Source organism: Hypomesus transpacificus, chromosome 14 (assembly GCF_021917145.1).
Source record: "Hypomesus transpacificus isolate Combined female chromosome 14, fHypTra1, whole genome shotgun sequence".
NCBI lineage: Eukaryota > Metazoa > Chordata > Actinopteri > Osmeriformes > Osmeridae > Hypomesus > Hypomesus transpacificus.
Genome location: NC_061073.1, coordinates 4014928 through 4038787, shown reverse-complemented (window position 1 = coordinate 4038787; position 23860 = coordinate 4014928). Strand labels below are relative to the sequence as shown.

The following is a 23860-nucleotide window of genomic DNA, read 5'->3' as shown; positions in this document are numbered from 1 at the left end:
GGGAGGAGTCAGGGGTCAGGGCATCCAAAGTTACCTTCAACTTTATAGGACCTCTTGGTAGGATACTTGGGTTTACTGACTAGATGTTGACACAGGTTTACTGATCTGAACTGATTAGATTTAAATCTGGGTGTACTGATCTGGACAGACTAGATCTAGACCTGGGTGGACTGATTAGGACAGACTAACCAGTGGGTCTGTGTCCTTGTCTCTCTGGGGGCTCTGCATGCTGGGGCATCCGTCGCTTGAGAGGGCATATCCATCGAAGCCCACGTCCTGTGGCCGCAGCTGGAGCAGGGGGGGGCAGGCCTGCTGCTGGGGGCTGGAGCTCCAGGGGAAAGTCTCCATCACCCACTGGGAGGGGTCCTCCCATCCCGCCCTTCGGCCAAACAGCTGGGGGAAGGTCAGACACACCTGCCTGGTTAGGAACTATTTACTCTAGACTGTATACATCTAGAGGTGAGACAGGCTGGGTTAGAAAACACCTACTCTAGATTGGATACATCTGGAGGTAAGACAGACCAACTAGTCAACATATGTACATTTTACAGAAGAGCTTTTAGTTTGGTTAGCATTGTTAGCATCTACATGCCCTTTGAAATGTGGAATGTCTGGGTACCTGCAGTCCCTCTCTGACTGCCTCCAGCATGTAGGGGATGATGGAGTAGTTCCACAGGTCTGTGAACCACACTCTAGACCCTCCCACATCCATGGGACAGGACAGAAAAAGGCGGGGCCCTGGTGATGAAGACAAACCACATTGTATTATACTGTATAGAGAGGAGAGAAAGAGGAGGAGAGGGAAGGGGAGTTGAAGAGAGGCGAGGAGAGGAGAGGGGAGGGAAAGAAAATGATCCTCACCAATGGTGACATCAGAGGAACTGTGTGTCTCTAGGAAGTGGTTGAGGTGAAGCCATACTCTGGGGATCCACTCCATGATCTTCACCAGCTCGCCGTTTCGCACACGACTGCTTATCTCCATCTCCAGCAACTTCCTGCGCAGGAATCGCCCCAGGAAACCCTTCACTGGTTCTGTGTGATTGGCACACAGCACCCACCTGACAGGAACAAACAAAAGAAGAGATTTTAATTTCCCGTCAAAGCACACCTGTTTAGGGTGTAAGTAGCTACTGCCCTCTTGTGGAGGACATTTATTTTAAACAGAGGGGAAATAGATAACTATATAGTTGATATGTATACATACCCAGTCAGGTACCCATACATATATCCATTAAACATTTAATCTGAGTAGAGCTGTCTCTACCTGAAGTTGTGATGAAGCTGCAAGTTAGGAGTGGCAGAAGAAGTCTGGTTCATCGTTCCAATTATGAAAGGACTGTGAAAAAAGTTGTAATACTTTTTATTAATATGTGTGACAGTGTATGTGTGTACTTGAGTGAGGTGTGTGTGTGTGTGTGTATATATACGTGTATGTGAGACGGTGTGTGTCTTCACTGACCAGGGCTGGTGTTTGCTGCTGAGGAGCCCATTGAAGAGCTCCCCCAGAGATGGGATGTGGTGAAGGTTGTCCAGGATGACCACCAGGGGCCTGTCAAGCTGCTGGCTCCTGCTGTTACAATGCTCTGCCAGGTTACACAGGTACTGGCGCAGTTCCTGCACACACACAGGGATGACAGACACACATACATACAAGGATGCACAAACACACAAATGGTCAGTCAGAATCCATATAATACAGGAGGTAATTTTGGCTAGACATATTACTGTTGCCAGACCTTGCTAGACTTGTGATCAACGTTGAACGTGGCGATCAGCCCATCCTTGACCTCTTGCCCCTCCCTCTGGATCATGTGCTCAGCCAATCGGATGGCCAGGAAGCTCTTGCCGGTACCGCTGGGCCCTGATAGGATGATCCTGCGGTGCTCCTGCAGCTGGGACACGAAGCGTTGCATGATGGGACGCGGGATCAGAGTCTCAAACACCAGGCTGTCCTCGCTGTGCACACACACACCTACAGGGGGCAGCACAGCACACACTGCCTCACATACACATCTCAAATCCAGAGGGAGAGGGAGAGAGAGAGAAAAGGGAAAGAGGGGAAAAGAAAAAAGATAGACATAGAGAAAGAAAGAATGAAAGAAAGAAAGAGAGAGACAGAAAGAGAGGGATCAAGAAAGCGAGATAGGAATACAGAGAGTCAGAGAGATGGAGACCAGTTCCGCCTGTGTACCTTTGAGAGACACAGTGATGGTGTCACTCTCCCCCACCAGGTACCCACAAGGCAGCAGTTCTGGGGTGTCGGTGCCGCTGGTCCTCTGGACTTCTCCGATGCTGTAGCCCAAAACACTGTCTGAGCCCAGACCCAGCTGGCCCGCCGGGTCAACATTGATGATGTACTCCTGGGTTGACCAATCAGACAGCAGATATGGGGGGAAAGGGAGGGGTTTAGAGACTGGTAGTTTGTCATGAGATAATCTGGACCAAATCAGAACTACTATCAGTTGCAGATTGAAACCATGATGTTTGGATTGTATTTGTGTAGAGAGCTAAGTTAGTTGGGCCAGTTGGTGTTGGTTAGGGTCAGTACCAATATAGAGTGAGTTGGACTAGCCGGTGTGTGTTTGGTTCAGTACCAGTATAGAGTGAGTTGGACTTGTTGGACTAGCTGGTTTGAAACAGTACCTTGAAGAGGCGTCGAACCACTCCATCTAGAACGTCCCATTTGGTCTTCCCACTGACACCAATGCAACCAATCAGGAACTGGCGATGCCTGCCCTCCTGCCAATCAGATTACAAGATGACTGATCAGGGTTTCCCGTACTACACACCATATTACACACTAAAGGAAGTCAGAAAGGGGCAGGGCTGCTGTGTGGTCTGTATACCTCTCTCCACGTGGCATCCTGGTCCAAACTGACCACCACCTTGACGTGTCTCCCCTCCTTCCTGGAGGAGCCCTCCCCATTGTCCTCCAACAGCATGTCTGGGAGGGGGGACCAGGGGTGTGAATACACACACACTGATACACACACTTACAAACACACACAGTCACGCAGACACATTTGCCTTTAGGCATGCACACACCCACACACATCCTCACACACACATCCTCACCTAAGCTGGTGGACTCTGTGAGGCCGAGGGTGTGCTGTGATTGGTTGTTTAAGGGCGAGACTATGGCGGCCTGAGAGGGACCTGAGGAGCCCTGACTGTCTGTCTTCAAACGCTCATTCTCCTGCTGCAGCCTCTCCATCTCCACCTGGACACGCACACACACATGTACGCACATGCACACACACATACACACAGACACCCACGCAGGAACAACACGCACCCAAGTACACAAGCAAGCACGCACACAGAGACAATATCAGTCAGATCAAACTCAAGTTAACTTTTTAAGCCTCTTATCTACTACTTTATGTAGTCAAAGCTATTTCATTACAGTAAGGTCACTTTAATCTCAATTTATGGATGACACTGAGACACAGTGGTACTTTTTACTTTACATTGCTAATGCAAAGAAATTACATGCATTGAACCGATTCTGCATGGTTGGTGTGGTTATGTTGAGGTCATGTTGTGGTCATGTCATGCATGGTCTGGTTATACAGGTGATTGTGGTCATTCTCAGGTATGTGTTACCTGCATGCGGTTCATGGACTCCCGGAGCTGGTCCAGCTGGTGGGCAGAGCTGAGAGCTTCCAGACGGATGTCTGTTAGCTTCATCTCTTTCTCCCTCAGCTCACTACGCAGTTGCATTACCATCTCTGCCTCACTGTCCACACTCTCTGAGATCCTACACACACATGAACACACACAAACACACAGACACACGCAGGCCCATACACACACACATACACAACCTCTGAATGTCTTGAACTGTATTAGCACATTATTAGTGTGAATTAGAGAGGCACCAGGCTCAGCACCATGGTAGCCTGCAAAGTGAGTAAGGTGGATATTAGATCTGAGGTACTGGATCAGGGAGCGGAAAGGCTCAGTCAGTTATGGGTGATTAAACTGCAGTCACTGGGAGCTAAAAAAACATTAGTCATGCATCTCCATCATTAACATTTTCAAATTTCAAACATTGAGGATTGGGTTAGTGGTATTTCCTCACTAAGCAATTGCATCGTTTTTTGGCATTGGGAATCCAGTGATTTTGTATGTTGTTACTTAGACACATCATTGATCCAGTTAATCAGACGTCTAAGCTCTCCATTACCCTGCCAGAGAGCTCATCCTCAACAGGCCTGTGTTGCTGCCCCAGCCTCGCCCACTAGTGGGCAGCAAAAACAGATAGGGGCTGCACAGCACACGCAAAGATGGACAAGAGAGGAAAAATTTGCAAAAAACTGTCAGAACACTGCTTTAAAGGGCATTTATTGAGTCTTTAACCACCTAGTAAACTGGGCCTATGGTGTTGTGTTGCAATGTGGTGTGGCGGTTTGTGGTGTAGGATGCATAATGAGGCACGGTGTTGTTGCTTGTTGTGTGGTGTATTGTGAGGTGTTACAATGTATTGTCAGGTAGTGTTTGCGAAGTAGTGTTTATGTGGTAGTGTGGTGTATTGGAAGGTATAGCATTGCGTGATATGGAGTGATTCTTACAGAGAGTTGGAGAGTGAGGTCCTGAGGGCAGGGGTGGAGGTGGTGGAGGCATGGTAGGGCAGCTTGGGGGAGGAGGGCAGGGAGGAGTCTAGCATCTCCTCCATGTCTGAGTGAGATGAGGCAGACTTGGGAGACTTCTTCTTCCCAAAGGCCTGCTTGAACGAGCTACGGAGCTGCAGACACGGAGAGAGAGAGAGAGAGAGAGAGAGAGAGAGAGAGAGAGAGAGAGAAGAGAGAGAGAAATGAAGAATAAAAGTAACAGAAAAAACTTACAAGACCAAATATGTCACTTGTCAAGAAACACGACAATTAAAATTGCTCTAAAAACGCCTGCTGTCTAGAAGCCCACAATGGCAAGGACGGGACCACACGGACATCAGGGTCCACAGACTTCGTCTGAGGATAGGTGCAGCCTTACCTTATAAACCTGCAAGAGCACAGGGAGAGGGAAACACGCTACACTGGTCACACAGAAGCTTTACTTCACGCTCAGCACAAAATAGCCTGTTTCTTTAGACCTTATACACACTACCAGCTACATACTAGGAATAACACCACAATACCACAGATGGATGTATACAACTTAACTGAATTTGACTGACTAAACAACAAAAGTTCTCTTTTGTTTGGGAAACCAACGATTAGCCTACGCTGTCCTCTAGTGGACACACAGGGAGTTACTCTAGCAACAACAGGATTGAGGGATAAACTGCACAGTCTGCGCCTTACATAGTCATCTTTCACCTTTCCTCCTGCGCACGTAACAGCCTTATCAAAAAAAAGATTGACAATTGACTTAATTTTCCTTTAAATCCTACACAGGCAGAAAGACAACAAGGTAGACAGACGGGAAGATATGTAGACAGGCAGGCAATGTAAAGGAACAAAGTAAGCCTATGCTATTAGGACCGACAGAATCACTGATGGATGCTGGAAAGTTGGAAGGTAACCTGACAAATGGACAGAAATGCAGCAAGACAGGCAGCATATTGATAGATTGATAGATGGATGGAGTTACAAACAGATGGAAGTCTGGTTAGATGGAATGATAGAGGGATATCTGGATGGATGGAGTGATAAAAGGATGGATCGAGTAATAGAGGGATATCTGGATGGATGGATGGAGTGATAGAGGGATGTCTGGATGGAGTGATGGAGTGATAGGAGGATGGATGGAGTGATAAAAGGTGACACGGTCCAGTCAAAAGGGCTCTAGTCGGCATTCCATATTGTCCACTAGAAGCTGAAAAGTTTGTTCTTGTTTACCTAAGCTGCAGTTGAGTTGGGCGTCATGCGTGATTTCTTTGATTTGTATCATGGTGAAGCCGGTCTATTCCTAGGCTATTTATGCTAGTGCGGTGGTACTAACTGTAATGTTTCGCATGTAGGCTGTTTGTTTGAACAGTGTACGATCCCATCCCCCCTCCCAATCAAGTAGTGAATCGGCAGATTTCGTTTCGAGTCAAGTATAATGTTTCACAAGTAGGCTAGTGGTGTCAACTTTCAAGTAGGCCTATGCGTTCTCTGTGTTCGGCATACATTTTTGTCATACATTCGTTTTGGCCTACATCCACGGACTAAATAGAATGGCTTATCTCGGGCATTGCGCACAGTCTCAGTATGAATTTTTCTTAGTTTGACCTGGTAAACCGTGATTACATTTTTCAGCCTGTTTTCGGAAGATGCAATTTGCACCAACAATTTAACACATAACTTGAACCATAATCGGGCCAGGTACAGTGCAATGTTGTCAATACCAAAATAATGTGTGTTTAAACATATCTAGGACAAGTCCAAGTGCGATTATTGTTTTCTTTTTCTTTTCTTCACTGCGGTGAAATAACCAGCGCTCGACGTTCTAATTATTAACACAAAACAATCACACCTCTTTTAAAGATGCTGTAAAGCTAATTCCATGATTTTCAGATTTTCATTTGCAGTTCTGCTTTACAGCATCTTTAAGGCATGAAAAGGTTTTAACAAATTTGAAGCCGAATATCTGGGCTAGAGCTATCCAGGTTTATCAACATTCAGAAACTCGTTTCTTCTTCAACTATTCAGATTTCAATGTATGACACAACATTTGAAAGCTTACAATCTGCATTTTCGCAATCTGTAAAAAACTGAGAATTGACGTTGGCCGACAACCACCCCTTTTCACGAGACCAGGTCATGGATAGAGGAGGGATATCTGGATCGATGGAGTGATATATGGATGGATGGATGGAGGGATATCAGGGCAGACTGAGGGCTCCTGGCTGGTGCTCTTACCCAGTTCTTCTTTTTCTTCTTGTTCTTGGCATCCAGGTCCAGGCTGCTGCCCAGGCTGGACTGGCTGGTGGCGCTGGTGATGCTGGACACACTGTCTGAGGAGTGCTGCCTGTGGATACGCAGCTCAGACTGGGGGGACTGCGGGCTCATACCACCTGGGAGGGGGGGGTGTGATAGGAGTTGGGTCAAGAAAAAGGAGAAGGGGAGGAGAGGAGCAGACAAAAAAGGAGAGGTCAGGTGAAGAGATGATTTGAGAGGGGCAGAGGGGAAGAGAGGCGAGGAGAGGTTGAGCCTTGCCTACTGAACCATCAGCAAGTTGAGTAGAGTGGTCCAGCAGAGCAGTGTGAGTCTCACCTGGCGTGGGGGCGTCAGTGGTGCAGGTGAGCTCTGGGCTGTTGATGACTCCGTTAATGGCGGCCTGGGCCGCTGAGTTCTGCTTCTTCAGGTACTCAATGGTCTTCCTCAGCTCACCCAGCTCAGAGTCCTATTAGCCGTGAAGCACACAGGAAGTAAAGGGGAATTAACAACCAGGCACATCACTGTCATTACGACTACAGGAGCAGTCGTAGTGGGTTGTAAAACCAAAAGCTTGAACTTGTAGGTTTTAAGAACTTGGTTCCAAACGTCTCGACAGATTATTATTATTATCATTATCAATGTTGGTACGTTTAGCTGCTAGTGAAGGAGGTGGATTCAGCAGTGGGTCTGAGAGATGTGTTCGTGCTGCTGACCTTCTGCTCTGAGGAGGTGGTGAGACTCTGTAGCCTGATGGTCATGTTCCCCAGACTCTGCTCAAACGCTGAAACCAGGTGGGCCTGGAGACGTGACAGCATCGTCATCCTCATTAGCTCATTACCTCATTACCTCATTGTGATAATCCTCATCATCGACAAGAACAGCAACATTCATTTTCATCAACATCAACAACATCAGCATGATTATGAGCAGTTCCATCATCCATCTGAAACCAGAGACCTGGCAGATGTTCAGGTAGGAAATGTAGGTGAGTCCTTGTTTATTTGTTTTCTAATATGAAATACATTTATTTTCATGTAGATACAAACCATGCAGAGCAGACATCTGTTTGTTTGTGACAGTTTTGTCTGCCATCTTCAATGCTACAATCCTGCTTTAACACTCAAGACGTCCTCTCTCAACCAGACAACAACGCATCTTTTTCCAGCCTGATCCAAAATATCTAGATATACTATCAGGTATTCTGTAGAAATGGTCAAACGTAGAAGGTAGAATAAAAGGTTTTATATTCAATAGAAAGCCTAACTTCCTGGTACAAGATAACAGCCTTCCAGGCACAGCTGATGTGGAACATGCAGATAGCTATCAAACACTTGTCTCCTGATAAACCACTCCAACAGACGACAGACAGTCTCATCCTTCCATCCCAAAAAACCCCAGAACAGAACCAACCTCAGTCTAAAAGCAACCTGACCTATGCTTAGTGATAGGGAGGTTATCTGAAAAGGGCAGGTCGGAAGGAGTCACGACAAAGTAAAGGAGTTTGATTATTTGGTTTATTAGTCGAGTACCCGGATCAATCAATCAGTTCAAGACAAACTGATGGCATTAGTCCAAACTCTGTCTCTCAGCCATGCTTAAATACATGAGGTGGACAGTACAGATATAGAATGCACAGAATTGCTTCCTTAACGGGTCTTCAGTGGTCAGTACACTGATACACAGAGTATTCAGCAGCTGAGGTGGTCGTTAATTACGTTCAAGTCCCAGTTCGTACTTGATTTGCCTCACAGTCTCCTAACTGTCTGGGTTGTGTGCTATATTCTGCTCAGAGAGAGGCCTCGCTGCAAGACCTCTTGACCTTACAGATACTTAGGCTGTACATGTACACAGAAAATCAGCCTTACACTTAGCCTGAAGCCCTACTACCCATATCCACGCTAGCCTCCTTTCCAACTTCACAGCCCACCTCCACACACCCCTCTCTGGGGTCTTAAAGTAGTAGTAAATCTGGAGGATGACCCATACTGGGGGCCTGGTCCTGGTTCTGGGTGTATTCCAGGGCCCATTCTTGAGTCCTCCCCATGCTCCTCCTCCTCCTCCCCAGGGATTGGTAGTGGTTCAGAGGGAACCAAGACAATGCACTGCCTGTCCTGGGGTGGACACGAGAGATCCTAACTGACATGGTCCCTGCTCCAGTCCAATGCCAGCACAGACGGACACAACCAGGTGGTAGAATGCAGTCCACTCTGAAAGCTAGGTGTTTTTCTCTGTATGAACTATTGTTTTGCGATATCCCTTAGTAGAAGGTGTGAGGCTTGTAGCTACAGAGACAATGATCCTCAATACAGGGCCACGAGCAAACACTCCCGATGCCCATCACTGCCCAGCACTCAACGTGATGCGTTAACTTGGCAAGAGAGAGAAGGAGGGAGTGTGAGAAAGAGAGAGTGACAGAGAGAGAGAGAGAGAGAGAGAGAGAGAGACAGAGAGAGAGAGAGAGAGAGAGAGAGAGAGAGAGAGAGAGAGAGAGAGAGAGAGAGAGAAAGAGAGAGATAGAGAGAGAGAGAGAAAGAGAGAGAGGGGGCGGGGAGTAGCTCAGTTGCAGATGAAGAGGTAACAGGTTTGAATCCCCCCTGTACATCTCTATGGATAAATGAATGCATAGAGAAAGAGAGAGTAAGATAGCGAGCAATAAAGAAAAGTTTGTCCTACTCACATTAGCGCTGAGCTGTGTCGTCAGAGTCGATACCTTTTCCTGAGAAGCCTCCAGCTCCCTCCTCAGTTTACGAATCTGACAAACACATTAGAGATTTGCTGTGAACCCTGGGGAAACATGTTTATGTTGTTCTGACATCATGATGTATCCCAAAGATTGATTTTTCATGGACATACTCTCACCTCTGACTGAGACTTCTCTTCAGGCTAGGGGAGGAGGGGAGGGAGGAGAGGAAGCAGGAGAGGACAGAGGAGAGAATGAGGGTGGAAAGGTTAGAGCATTTAAACTGTGCAGCGGTGGAGACAGCATGACAGATTATCGGATCTGACACACTTTCTACCTGCAGCCTACAGAAATGTGAATAACCAAATTAACTATTGGGATAAGCCCCCCCCCCCCCCACGCACACACGCACACCCACACAGGCATACCCACTCACATACAAATATGCTATAGATGCTTCTAGAATGTGTGAGGAATAGAAGGTTGTCTCACTGTGGAGTAGACAGAAGAGGTGCTGGACACCAGGGACAGAGATGATCCATGGACTGGAAAGTCAAAACACACACGCCCGATCTGGAGATTAGTCATCTGGCTATGATTCACCTGATTTGATTACATCTGTACTCAATACATTCTGTCATATGTCATATATCATATGTTGTTGCTTTAGGTTAGGTGATTCATGTGACATTTGTAGTTGAAGGTCATGATTCATGAAGGTAGTGATTCATCTTCAGCTAAGCACTCCGCAGGCAGGAGACATGAATGAACTAGCCCCTGCAGCCAAAGTTTGAACTTTTAAGTGAGTGTGTGTGGTGCCTGTACACGTGTGTGTATGAGAGTGGTTGTGAGTGTGCATACCTGTATGTGCGAGTTTTATGTTTTGCTTTCATTGGTTTCCTCGGTTCTTGTTATAAATGTTAACCCTCTCTTGGATGAGCTTTTGCACACTAACACTGGCTCGGGCTCTCTCCAGGCTATTCATCACCATTAGCTCTTACTGCCCCATGACAGCAATATCAACCTGCCTCTGTCTCGGCTAATCATCCTTCCTCCTCCATCAGCCTGTTACCATGACAACATCGCAGGCCAGGCTGGGGAGAAGGTAGGGGAGAGGTGCCAAACTCAACAAATTGCTTTGCACCAACAGGCCCCTGTCAGCCCTCCTGCTGAGTGAGTAAACTTTCTCAAGTCACAGAGCAGTGATTCACACTGCATGTCACTGCCGTCTCAGTCTACATTTCCCAACACATTTACGCAATTGCCCAAACTATCCCAGTGTGAAGACAAAATCTAAAGCTCTAGTGGCTCAGGTTGCTACGATGAGGAACACTCGGAATAAGAGCAGGGCATTCTAGCAACGCTTGTATTTCCAGAGCTCGTGATCCTGTCAATGTTTGTCTGCTGCAGCTAGACTGGATGTCTGGGGAGCTACCACACACATCAGGCAGGCTGTGAAGCTTCAGTGATCAGAGATCAGACAGATGGTCGTGGAGGTTTGGATGTCGGAACTAGAGCCTGGGAGTTCCCCCTCACTCTTCAATCTTTAATCTGGTGCCTAATCTGTAATCTAGTGTAGACACTGAGGTGCCATCAGACATCATGGACTAAATCTGCAGGGTTGGGGGGGGGGGGGGTGAGTGAGAGGGAGAGAGAGAAGTGGAGAAGAAAAGAAGGCTTCTGAAGTTCACATTGAGGCAAGGGGAGAGAGACAAAGAGAGAGACACACCTTTAACACCTGTACCTGAACACCTCTACAAGAATGACACACCTGTCACAACTTAAACCTGTTCTGAACACCTCTACCAGAGTCTATCAGAGCACTTCATCCTACTTCCTCAATCTACTGAGAACCTGAATAAATATCTACCTGGAGAATCACCACAGTTTCTGACAGACTGAGACAGACTGAGGCAGCTCATGAGTAATGGATTGTTGTTAAAACAAGTCTCGGCGATTGAGTAAACATGGCTTGCATAAGAACATTTTGTCCTACTTGAATGGCTCCCTGTTACTTTGGCTTGCTAGCGCTTTGGAAGAGGCCAAACTCTGCCATACTGCAAGCAGTGCTGCACTACTGTGGGGCACCTCTATGACATCACCATTCACCATTTCCCCGAAAAACATCTTCTATGTGCGTCAAAGTGTTTTGAAAGTCAATGAATTTCCTTCTAGGTTAATGCAGTCAAAAATAAATAGAATTTGATCAAAACAATGGGCCTCACCCTCCTCCAGCCCGTCTCGGAAGGAAGTGGAGCTGCTCATGGTCCTGCTCCTCTCCTCCAGGGACATGCAGGAGCTCCTGAGACCAGTATCGCTGGATGGCTCGTTGGCTCCCTCCTGATTGGCTAGCCCGTTGGTGCTGCGAAGGTTTCCCAGGGTCATGTGGGCCGCAGCGATAGGACTTCCTGCCAGGTCACAAAGTACAGCACAGGGGGTCAAAGGTGAACACACAGACACATCAACACACACACATTGATGTAAGATTATCTGCGTTTTAGGTTAACACAGTCCTTCCTGTCTGTCTGGTGATTTTTTTTTCTGCAGCAGTTTTCTTCCCCAACCTTGAAAACTCAGTGTGAACTCTACTGTTTCTCTTTTCTGACAGTCAATATGGGAACGTCCCGCATACAGCATGCCTCTATGTTGACCACAGAGCTTGAAGTTATCCCAACATAATTCTGACTATTGTCTGTGGTTCAACAAGGTAAGTCTGACACGTCATTACGTAAACAAGGTGTGCCAACCTGTCTTTGAGCAAGGTGCGGTATTCATAACTTGCTGGGACTTCCTTTGATGCTAAGTGAGGCTCTATAGCTCAGTGGTTAGAGCACTGGTCTTGTAAACCAGGGGTCGCGAGTTCAATTCTCGCTGGAGCCTTGACTTCATATGTTTTTCTCAGATTTGCAACCTGTGAACTATCACACATCGATTAACAGTCAACATCACTGCTTACTCTAGTTTCTCTCCAGACTCAGCCCCAATCACTATACTCTGTCTTACACTTAGCCCTTAGTTTTGCGCATTCCCGTGAGAGTAAGTGGTGTCCCAATACTCTTTTTGATTGAGGGCTAGGGCTAAGACGAAGGGGTATAAACTAAGTAAGCTCGGGAGCTTACTTGAAACCTAGGGGTATGTGAATACTGCGCTACCTGCAACAATGGCGGACAGATCATCCAGAGTCCCATAAATGTAATATTTTCAGCTTAAATAATTGATTAGAAAATTATGACATTCTTGTTTTGTGCTCTTCACAGTCCTGTACATATGTATTTGCAACCATGTTCTTATTTGAAACGTTTTAAAAATTGCTAGTTTGCTACGTTAACATTACATTGCTGATTTGCACAAAAGTCTTGCATTTCTCTGATTAACCTTCCATGCATGTCTACAGTTTTAATTTAACTCCATTAGCAGCAAATTTCAAATTCATTTCATTTGATATCAGTGCATATCACTTCTTGCTTTGGAGACATCAATATACGTAACTGTAACCAAGCAGTGTCTAATTTCATAGGGCTATGTAGCCCTTACCCCTCAGTTTCGAGACTCAATGGTTAGGGGTAAACTAAGGGCTTGGGGTAAGGGGTAGGGGTAAGACAGAGTATTAGGATTCGGCCTTAACCCTAACAACCACACAGCTGTTACTTCATCCACCCTACACCCACTGAGTGTACAGGATATTGAAACTACAAGCAGTACACCTGGCCTTAACACTTCTGAGAATGTTGAGTCTCCTGTCAGGAGTTTGATGAGCTTTTAACACTCAGGACTTTTCCTCTGTGGTGTTTTGTAGTGTTTCGTGATGTGTTCTGTGCTGAGCTTAACCCACCGAGCTGAGAAAAGTTGAAGCGAGAGCCAGAGGGTGAGGAGAGGCTGGAGCCCTGGGAGAAGGAGGAGCTAGAGTCCTGAAGACCTCCTGCTGAGTGGGAGCGCAGCCAATCACGAGGCTCTTCATGGCCCCTCAGTGCCGGCAGATGGGCATACCTGTACACATATAGGTGCAGAACATACGTACATACGTACAGAAGTGCACACACAAACAAACACACAGGCAGACAGACAGTGGGACAGGCAGATAGTTAGCTCCACACTTACAACAGCACTATGGTACATTAAATCACATCAAATTAATACTTATACTATACTGTAGTACAGCTATCAAGGGACACAAACAATCATTTGAACGTCTGAACTTTATGAGAAGAATAGCAGGTGACAGTTCGCATGCAGGGGAAGGGATGAAGGAGAGATCATGGGGTAAGAAAAACACAGGACACAGACACAAGAGAGGGATGCTATCCCGCACACTGCTCTCAACACAAACAACTCCATACCTGTCCTGTTTCCTAGGTAACGTGTTGCGACTGAATTTGGGACTAGCTGAAGGGGAGGACAGGGGGCTGGGGGAAGGGGGGTAGGGGTTAGGAAAAATATGGTAGCAAGAGGAAGGAGGGTAGGGGTAGACAAAACAGTGAGGAGACAAGAAGACAGGAAAAGAGAGAAAGAGAGAGAGATGATCAGTCCAGATAGAAGTCAGGCTGTCATTGGAGCAACACATCCGGGAGTTTGGGCTCTACTTAACAGCAACAACACTACACTCATACACGCCATTGCACACTATTAGACTGCACACACACATAACACTGTTGGACATTACACACCCACAAATCCCATAGTTCCCAAAAAAAGTCCAAAAAAGACTACACATACCCACTGTTAGAAAGGACACCTACACACACACACACACACAGTTAGAAGAGAGAACCCTCTGAGACAACAAAAAACAACGGCTAAAACCACCACAGCAGGAACAAATCAAGGGACTGTCATCATTTGTAGTACTATAATGAAACTGCAAAGACACACATTCAACATTCGATTGTCTGGCACAGCCTGCTAACCAGTCTACAGTCTCCTCTCAGCCCTCTCTCAGGCCTGTCTCCAGCCCCTACCTGTCTGAGTAGCCAGTCCTGACGCCATTGTTCCTCACACAGCCAGCTGGCCCCTCATCCCTGGCCCCTCCATGGTGCCCCCCCACTACCCCTCCTCCTGCACTGACCAGGGACACATCCATAGACTCAGTGCTGGTGGCTAGGCTGCCCAGGGAGGGGTATCCCCCTGGGTACCCAAGGCTGGGGCTGGGGCTGGCTGGACTCCAGGCCAGGCTGTGGGACTGGGAGGGCGTAGAGAGGGCCGACCCAGGACTGGAGGCCAGGGGGGACAGAGTGGGCTCCAAACCACCCCGGCCTCCTGCCCCACCACCGACCCCGTAGAGAGGGCTGCTGCTGCTTGCCGAAGCAGAGGGTGACTCCAGAGCGCCGCCCTGCTGGACAGAGCTGGTGTGAGGGTTGGAGATGACTGTGGAGTTCTTCATGTTCTCCATGGTGGTGACTGGGGCTTGTTTCCCGGGCTTCACACCTCCACCAAACAGCCTGCCAGGGAAGAGAGGAGAGAAGTGAGAGGAGAGGAAAAGAGGAGTGAGAGCAGAAAAGAGAGGAGAGGGATAAGGTGGAAGCAGGGAGGTAGGAGAGATTATTAAACTGGGGCTGACGTAGGAGAATGAATCATGTAATGCAACATCAGATTCAAAATCTCCTAAAAAACAAACAGAAGTAAATATGACAGAAATCACAAAGTATAATGCATAAGAATTCAGAAACTAGTGTTTTCCACCCACGCTGTAATCACAAAATAAACATTTCCTTTTATTCCAAAAAAAATGGCAGTTAGGTCCAGACAGGATGTTAGGACTGTACCACACAGATGCTGAGACAGTTTCCCGAGGACTCTGTCTCTGCTGGCCAATGAGCTGTGACAAGGTGAGATGAATGACAGAGCGCCTGAGGAGAACCAGCTGGCTCGTGTTCTCATTACCTCACCTCCAGATCAGCCTGATAAGTGGAAGCAGCAGCAGCAGTTAAAGGAACAATCCGTACTTTCATGTGATAGTTCTGACACTGTGTTCGGGGAAACTGAGTGATGGGGTTGGGTAGATCTCGACTCTGAAACACCTCTAAGAACTAACCTGGCAATAAAAACACCATGTACATTTTTTGTTTCTTGTTTTCCTCTCTGATTCATTACATTAACTTTAATGACGACAACAAAGTCGAAAAGTAAAGTAAGTGGAATTAATGTAAGCCAATGAGGCATTAATAGGGAACATCTCAAATGAAAAAATGAATTGCTTATACAAAGGCCTATAAGCGGAAGGCCTTAACTACACTGTCTGTGGAGCCAGATCCGAGCAGTGGTATGGCCTGAGCTAGAGATAACACCGCTCTGGTCTGCTGCAGGCTCTGGCCTCTGTCTCTGCGTTCCAAACCAACACTGGAGCCTATCACAGGCCACAGGGGACGATCGGGCCTCTAATCTGCCTAGCGACAAGCCAGTCCTTTCAAAAGTACATCATTCCTTAGGCAGCAGACTTCACATAATATCATGGAGAGGCTGATAAGAGAGGTCAGCTTTCTTTGAACTGGTCCTGCAGTATGCTGATTAAACCGTGAGGGGTGATTAAACTGGTTTCAGCCCTGTGTAAACCGTCTGAATTCCAGGCCATGCAGACAGGAAACAGGGAGGGCTTGGGAGCCTGGGACTGGAGTCTGAGCTCCAGCAGGGTGGAGCAGCCTACCGTAGATCTTACATGCTGAAGTCACCTGCTCATCTTACCTGCTGTCCATGATTAAAGGCCAAACACATCAAAGCTTGTGCGATATAATGGTGGTTTGGGTTGGTCTAAACTCTAAATACTTATTTGATCCAGATAATAACTAAAAGCAGTTAGATGGATGAGTAAAAGATGGATCAGTTCTTAGTGTGGTTTTTGTTGAGGAGCTCACCTGCGCAGGGTGGGGGACGACACGTCTGCATACTTTCCCCCCGTCTGCCTGCCTCCCTGGGGGGTCAGTGTCCCCATGCCCTGGGGGGTCAACCCACCCTCCACAGACACGCCTTTCTCCCTGTCTGTCTGATTGGCCAACGTGCTGGTCTTGGCCACGCCTCCGCGACCCCTCGACCCCTGAAGTGTGGTAGAGCGGCTGGGGTCCATGGAGCCGCTGGGGGAGCGGAGGGTGGCACTGCCACGGCTCCCGTTAACGGCCCCAGTGCCGGAGGACCGGCTGGGCCTGGGCAGGCTTCGGTACTGGAGGGTGGAGTGCCGGCCGCTGGCAGAGAGGTAGCCGTCGTCCACGCTAGTTTGGCGGCCCAGGGTCCGAACCCCATGACCCCCCAGCGGGAGGGAGGATTTGGGAGTCTTCCCCAGGGTGGCCGAGCCACTGGTTATGGTCACCCCGCTGGCCGTAACCATGGTGACTCCGCCGGCTGTAATCATGGTGAGCGCTCCCCCGTTCTTCTTGAAGCCAAAGGTGTTAGTGGCAGTGGGGGTGCGGGAGGAGGAGGGTGGCTTCTTGGCATCGTTGGCAGGGGTGCCTCCGGGCATGTCAGAAGGCGAGCGCTGGAGGCCGTTGGGACGTGGAGAAAGACAGCCTCGCTCCGACACCTTGGCATCGTCCGTCTTACCTACAGGATGGAGAAACATCTCAATATGAACTTCATTTAACACACCTTTTTTGGTACCTGCAATCATTACATTTGACATTTAGTAAATTTAGCAGACATTTATTTATCAGACAAACTTATCCAAAGTGACGTACAAATCGTGCATACAGAAAGTATGGCAGAAGATCAAGGATAAATGCAAAGTTATACAGTATTTTGGTGGTCAGAGTCAAGGAAAGGTCTGTATTTACTAGCCACATCATAAAGTCTTAGCTACCAAGCAGTGAACAAACATAATAGTATCTTAATAGTGCAATAACAACATCTCAATTGCAGTAGTGTATGGTGCAGTGCAGCCGAATCCATCATGAGATCATATGACCTAATCACATCACTTTACATTGTTCCACATTCACTGGGCTCAACAGAACAATAGGACCATTACTGGTTGATGCAAATGTTCCATGCCGATATGAGTGAATGCATGTGGATAACATTCTGCCAGCCTGGCCTTGTTTGACTGATAACAGAGGGGATTACCTGAGCGTCTAACTCTAGGATACAAGGCTGATAGAGGATAGATAAATACAGTAAAGGAAATAAATGAAGCCACTGAGCACAGTAACAACCCTGAACACAAGCTTTGGTCTGCCTCTACACGCATGAACCCAACAACCTGAGGATGATTTGAGCTACTACAGAGATAAGGGATAAAGAGAGGGGAAGGGACGGGGAGAGAAAGAGGTAGAGAAGGAAAGAAGGAAAGAGTGAAGTGTAGAGTGAGAGAGGAAGAGCGAGAGCAAGAGCGCAAAAGAGAGAAAGAGAGAGAGTAAAAGAGAGAGGGAGAGAGAGCCCCACTAGGCAGGTAACCTGAGCTCTGATCTTACTAGATAAAACTGTCTCTGAGGTCGACTGTTAGAAGACTCATCGACGCTACATGAACACGCTACATAAACACGCAACATGAATATGCTACCTAAAAGTTTCCCCAGCGCTTTCTAGCGTGTGTTCTTCCATAATTGTGTGATTCAAAATGTTTAGGTCATTGTAATTTCCTTTCAGAAATGGACAGTGACCAATCTACTGTATTCTAATGGTTTCTGTCCTACTTTACTTTACCCTGCTTTGTCCTACTCTAAAACGTACCTGTCCCATGACTCTTCAATGAGCCGTTGTTTGCCGTGACGATGGGCGCCGTGGCCCTGGCTGAGGTCACTCCCACCTGGGCGCTCATGCCCCGCCTCCAGGATGCAGTGTGGGATGGCGTCCGGCGGCCCGTCGAGCTGCGATCTGATTCGTCAGACAAGTCGGAAGGATGGCGGCCCCATCTGGAGCCTGGCTCCATCCTCACCCCGCTGTCTGACCCCCCGTCTGACCTCTTGACCTCTGCTCCGGGCCACACGGCGTTGCAGTCCACGGTGCTGTGCTTCTGAACGTCTGTTTGGAGCTGCGGGGGACAACGCAGCTGTCAATCATCTTGAGGTTGCTGAGCAACTATGTAAAACAATGTGTGTGATTCAGGCCTGTTGGTTACCTACTGTATGAAGACTCTGCCCTTCAGTGTGTGTGTGTGAATGTGTGTGTGTGTGGGTGTGTGGGTGTGTGTGCGTGTGTGTGTGTGTATGAATGTGTGTATGTTTCATGAACATAGCACACTTTCAACAGAGACTGGACCAATGAAAGTAATACAAATCCATAACAAATCGCCCAATCACAGATCAGATAATGTGTGGTTCAAGCAGTACTGAGCTTGTGTATTGGCTGTTTGTCACCATGGGGCGGGTTCAGAGTGTTTTCCCAAGCCCAGCCAAGCTTACATCAGCTCTCATCGGTCATTGTTCAACAGCTACTGAAAATACCCACAAAAATGCTTGGCCTGGGAGGAATCTGACGGGCTTCTGAAACATGGTTATCTCCACTAACCTGACCTAATAAATCGACACCATATTCTGCTAGGCAGCCGGGGGGAAATGCCACATGAAGCAACTCTATAAAAGGAAACAGTCTGAGGGAAGGCGAAAGGGTGTTTCATGACTGGTTGTGGGGCTTGGACGACTGATTCTGGTCCCGAAGCCTGGCTTCATTCACCAGTTTGAGTCACTTTCTGGCAGGGTAGGATGCAGTGAAACATTTAACGGTAGAAAACATGAAGACTGTGTGGATGCCAAAGCTGCAGACACTCCTCTCTCACCAGCCTGTCTTTACGACTGGAAACTATCCTGCCATAGAAACACAGCACTCTGCCAGCGGACAACTGTAACACACATACAAACAGACACACTCCCTATCCCTAGTCAATACATTCATGTGCATATTCATATAGAGGAGCAGATGATGTGGATCTACAGAGGATTGTTTGCATGTCAGTTTACTAGTCCAATCGGAGACCTCATGACCTCTAACAGGCTGGGCCAGCAGCATAGAAAGACCTCTGAACTCTGACCTCTGAACCTTGACTTAATTCCACATCAACTTGAAGCACACGTCAGCATACTGTAAGCCACAAGCAGGTGTGTGAGTCCTGGAGCGCTGCTAAGGAGAGATACAGAGTCTCACGCAGTTGTGCTCAGGTAACAAACTATAACAGTCTACAGCTTGGACCGTAGGCCTGCTGTGTAAAAGGGATAAGACAACACGGACATTGAATTCAGAATGGCCATGCGTCTGTAAATCAGGATACAAACATAGGAAATGCTCTTGGGTGGGATAATGAACGCAAGATTAATATTGGATGAAGAAAGGGCTCTTTGTTTGAATCTGGAGACCTGGTCTACCTGCGTGTGTATAGGTGACACCTGGATGTCTTTGGAGATGACACACGGAGTGGTCATGTAGGAACTGACGGACGAGCTGGTGATGTCATCAGTGTCGAAGGTGTCACTGATTCCGCTGCTGACTGAACTGCTGTCGTCCCAACTAGAGGGGGAAAGAAAGAGATACAGTTGGTCATAAGAAACATAAGAGATGATGTAAAGTAGGTGTGGACAGAAACCCCCTGGTCTACACACACACCAACACACATATTGTAATCTACTGGCCATAGACAGCATTCCCATCATGCCTGACACATTAGACATGTCATTGAAATGTCCTTCTCTCCCCACCTCCTTTCTTTCTCTCCATCTCTCTCCTTCATTCCTTCTCTTTCTCTCCATCATTGTCGTTCTTCTTAAGTCGTATCTCGTCCCCCTTCTGTCCTTTTCCTTCTCATTCTCTTTCTTTCTCTTTCTTCTTCTTCTACTTATTTTCTTCTCATCTCTCTTTCACAACAGTATGTGTGTTCTACTGGGCAGAGGGCCTTGGGAAACTGAGTTTGACCTGTCCAACTCCTGTCTGTCATGGAGCCTCACACACGCATACACACACACACACACAGACTGCTACTTTGTTTGGTGTGCAGTTGAGGCCTTGAGAGCAGACTGTTGAGGAGGAGTGTCTCTCATGCTAGCTGTGTTCTGGTGACAGAAGCAGCTCCCACTCTGGCCAGTCTCAGGACATGAAAGACACCTTTCATCACTTTTCATTACTTTTATCAGGGCCAAGGGCCTATCTGTATGAGAACAGAAATGCTTCACACTTCACAGTTTTTGTGTGTGTGAGAGGACATCACTCAGTATCGATGCTATCCAGGGTCCGGGGGTGTTTTGTGGGGACAGAAACTAGGATGGGAGAGAGGGAAAGAGAGGGTGCAAGAGAGAGACTCAAAAGAGAATCTCTCTTTTGTCTGGTTGTCTCTCTCTCTCTTTCTCTTTCTGTCCATTTTATCAGACAGTCTTAGTCTGGGCCTAAACAAGGCCATTTGGCCACAGTTATGCAGCAGTAAAATACATCTTAAACCAGGACTCCCTTGGTCACATCAAGGTTAGAGTACAGGCTAAATTAAAGTGACTGAAACATTGAGTGAATCCGAGGCCAGAGAGGGTCACTGAGCTCATCCCAAGCATCACACATACACACAGACGAAAGCAAACACACAGAAACACAAACACACACACACACACACTGACCATCCATCCAGTGTGTTTGGTCAGGGTGAAATCCATTCGTTCTACTAGACTTATCAACGCTTCAGCACCATTCAGAGCTGTTGCCAGGCAATGAATGGATGTAGCTTGCTCACTCCAAACTGCTCTCCAGTTAAACGAACACAGAGCTGAGCTCACAAGAACAGAGATCTCTATGAATACATGAAAACAACATCCTAAGAAACACATATTTATCACAGCACAACTAGGTTGGTCATTGTTATTATCAACGAACACAAAGGCTGCTGGTAAAGTTGAGAGTGCTGAGGAGAAGGGGAGAGCTGGTGTGTGTTAGTGGTGTTCCCCTGGCCTGGTCTGAGAGTCTGAGATAGTGACCATGCTGTCTATACAGTGCAAGCCCTTAACACAAAAGGCGCTTCCAAAAATCCATGATATGTCTAAAATATGGGCTTGGCCTAAGGCTATTTAACGATATCCAGGACACAAGCCCTGACAGGAAGAGACATTCAAGACTGAATGACATTCAGCATGACATTTAAGAACATTTCAGTAAATGGTAAGAGTAAATAGACGGTTTGAATTCTCACGTGAAGAAAACCTACAGGAACACACCACACACACAGTCAGAAGCCCTCCCCCAACACACACACACACACATACACAACCAGCCATGTGTAAAAGGAGGAGAATGAAGCCCAACAGACACATGGCTGTTCTCTGTCACACCACGCAGACCTCAGCCCTTAGAACACTACAGTACAAAGACACACACACACTCACACACAAACACACACACACACACAGAAGGACAGGATGTGGTTTGCTCTACCTGTGGGGGAGGGAGGCTCCAGACCATGGGGGACTGGAAGAAGGGGCCACAGCACTGGAGGGAAGACTGGCTGATTGACAGCTTCATGTGGATGCCCCTACTCTGTAAGTCCCTCTGAGATCTGCCCTGCTCCACTCAGATCTGGTGTATGCTCCTCTCTACTCCGCACTGCCCCGCTGCTCCACTCAGCTCTGCACTTCCCATACGGCTCCAGCCGCAGCTCGCTAGCAAGCTCACACGCGCTCTCTCTGAGCCTGACTGGTGAATCTCCCCCCAGCCAGCCACACACACGGAGGGGAGTGGCTTAGCACACTGACTCTCTCTGCAGACACACACATACTGTACACACACATACACACTCACAGAGCATACACACAATCAAACAAGCATGAACTCACTCTCTCTCTCACACACATGCATACGCAAACACACAGAAACACAGTCTTAGTGTAATCAGAAGCCAGTGCTGAGTTGTGCTGGGAGGAACTTCAAACAGTTACTCAGTCACTATTCCGTAGCAGACACAGTGGCATTCTACACATCAAGCCTTCCTCTGATCTCAGATCAGCCATAGTTTTGAGGCTCCTCGGAACAGACACACCTTAGACCTGCTCCAAGAACAGCTTGTCTGAGAGTATCCAAAGCCCCACATTTCCTACAAATAAACAGCTTAGTCTTATTTAGCCAGGTGGCTTGTGTGTGTGTGTGTGTATGTGTGTGTGTGTATGTGTGTATGTGTCTGAGGGTGTCTGCTAAGTCAACAATCCCAGGATGCTGTTGGTTGGTTGGCTGGCGGGGTCTCCTCCGGAGCCAATCTTATTTGTACATTCCAGACTGGCTCATTCTCTCTTCCTGGTTCCTCTGGTGAGGGCTGCTACGGGTCAACTACCCCGGGGTCAAAGGTCAAACTTTAAAGCATTGAGTCACAGGGGCTTTGCCAACAATCAACATCAACAGCAATAAATGAAACCATTCCTCTTTAGGAATGACCTCAGTGGTCCTGAGAGTGACAAGAATTTCTGGTGGAACACAGAACCGATCTGGATCCTTCCACAACTTGACAGGAACCATCTCTAGGGAACACTTCAGACACTAACACTGACCCCATTCTGAAATCGCCTCATAAGCGAAACCAGAGAAACCGGTCACACATATAGCACCACCATAGTCAGCGTCTGGCCACCAAAGCTGTTAAACGCAAACAGGCATAGAATATAAAAGCAGCTGGTGTATTTAGACAGTTAGTGGTGTTTCTGACATCATAAAGAGAGGCAGCTACAGGCAACAGAGGAGACCAGCATCAGTTAGATGTAGATTAATCTGACTTTGAATTGAAAAATGTTGATGAATATAGTAAGGTCTTGCCTAAAAAAAGCACTTTTATTTTGTATCATGACCAAATCTGAATAAATCCGAAAACTACACTTTGACAAGTTGTGGTAACTAGCCCCAGTCTCCCCTATTTAAAGTGTGAGAGGCAGCTATACATTTAGCTACACAGACAGTATGGAGGCAGTTTGATAGCCGCATTCCTGAGCAGCACACCAAGCTTCCGCAGCCAACTGTGTGTGTACGTGTGTGTGTGTTTGTGTGTGTACTGACATGACTTCTGCCTCAAAGCCAGAGGAGGGTCAGGAATTCAGAGCACAAATCTCTCTACAGACACACGCACACACTTTCCACCTCTGTCTGTCTCGCACAACAGTCTCTCCTCACTGATGGAGGGGGATTTAAAGAGGTGACACCGTTTCCACTGCCTGTGTGTGTACTCAGCTGCTTGGACGAGGACATTCCACTACTTAATCAATTAGTTACGAATGAAAATCACATTAAGACAAATCAAAACCTAGTTGCAAAGTTGTCCCAAGTGATGCAGCTCAGAGGCTGTGCTAGCTAGGGGGACCATGACCTGGTGTAGCCTGGTAATTACTTAGTTATCTAGTTAATGATATACCAGACCTGTACTAGCCTGGTAGTTATATATTTATCTCTCCAGACC

At 47.4% G+C, this 23860-nt stretch overlaps 1 protein-coding gene and 1 non-coding gene across 9 annotated transcripts in view; one reads left to right on the top strand and one right to left on the bottom strand.

Annotated features, from left to right (window-relative positions):
• Positions 1 to 23860, bottom strand: part of nav2b (neuron navigator 2b) — a 51693-nt gene that overhangs the window by 1862 nt on the left and 25971 nt on the right. For 6 of the 8 annotated variants that reach the window (XM_047034327.1, XM_047034328.1, XM_047034330.1 and 3 more), the window contains 25 exons: positions 19821 to 19962; positions 18193 to 18493; positions 16389 to 17067; positions 14499 to 14978; positions 13881 to 13946; positions 13376 to 13530; positions 11769 to 11951; positions 10036 to 10088; positions 9723 to 9746; positions 9541 to 9615; positions 7577 to 7660; positions 7200 to 7329; positions 6846 to 7000; positions 4575 to 4747; positions 3607 to 3760; positions 3076 to 3220; positions 2847 to 2944; positions 2644 to 2739; positions 2192 to 2360; positions 1737 to 1972; positions 1460 to 1614; positions 1265 to 1336; positions 862 to 1058; positions 620 to 738; positions 190 to 393 (listed from right to left, as the gene is read on the bottom strand). In XM_047034327.1, coding sequence (XP_046890283.1) covers positions 190 to 393; positions 620 to 738; positions 862 to 1058; positions 1265 to 1336; positions 1460 to 1614; positions 1737 to 1972; positions 2192 to 2360; positions 2644 to 2739; positions 2847 to 2944; positions 3076 to 3220; positions 3607 to 3760; positions 4575 to 4747; positions 6846 to 7000; positions 7200 to 7329; positions 7577 to 7660; positions 9541 to 9615; positions 9723 to 9746; positions 10036 to 10088; positions 11769 to 11951; positions 13376 to 13530; positions 13881 to 13946; positions 14499 to 14978; positions 16389 to 17067; positions 18193 to 18493; positions 19821 to 19962 — 4345 coding nt within the window. Of the gene's footprint in view, positions 1 to 189; positions 394 to 619; positions 739 to 861; positions 1059 to 1264; positions 1337 to 1459; positions 1615 to 1736; positions 1973 to 2191; positions 2361 to 2643; positions 2740 to 2846; positions 2945 to 3075; positions 3221 to 3606; positions 3761 to 4574; positions 4748 to 6845; positions 7001 to 7199; positions 7330 to 7576; positions 7661 to 9540; positions 9616 to 9722; positions 9747 to 10035; positions 10089 to 11768; positions 11952 to 13375; positions 13531 to 13880; positions 13947 to 14498; positions 14979 to 16388; positions 17068 to 18192; positions 18494 to 19820; positions 19963 to 20150; positions 20270 to 21861; positions 22230 to 23860 lie in introns of those variants that run through there. The other 2 variants (XM_047034334.1, XM_047034333.1) reach the window with 2 other exon arrangements.
• On the top strand, positions 12351 to 12423 carry trnat-ugu. The gene has a single exon. It is a non-coding gene; the product is annotated as a tRNA-Thr (tRNA).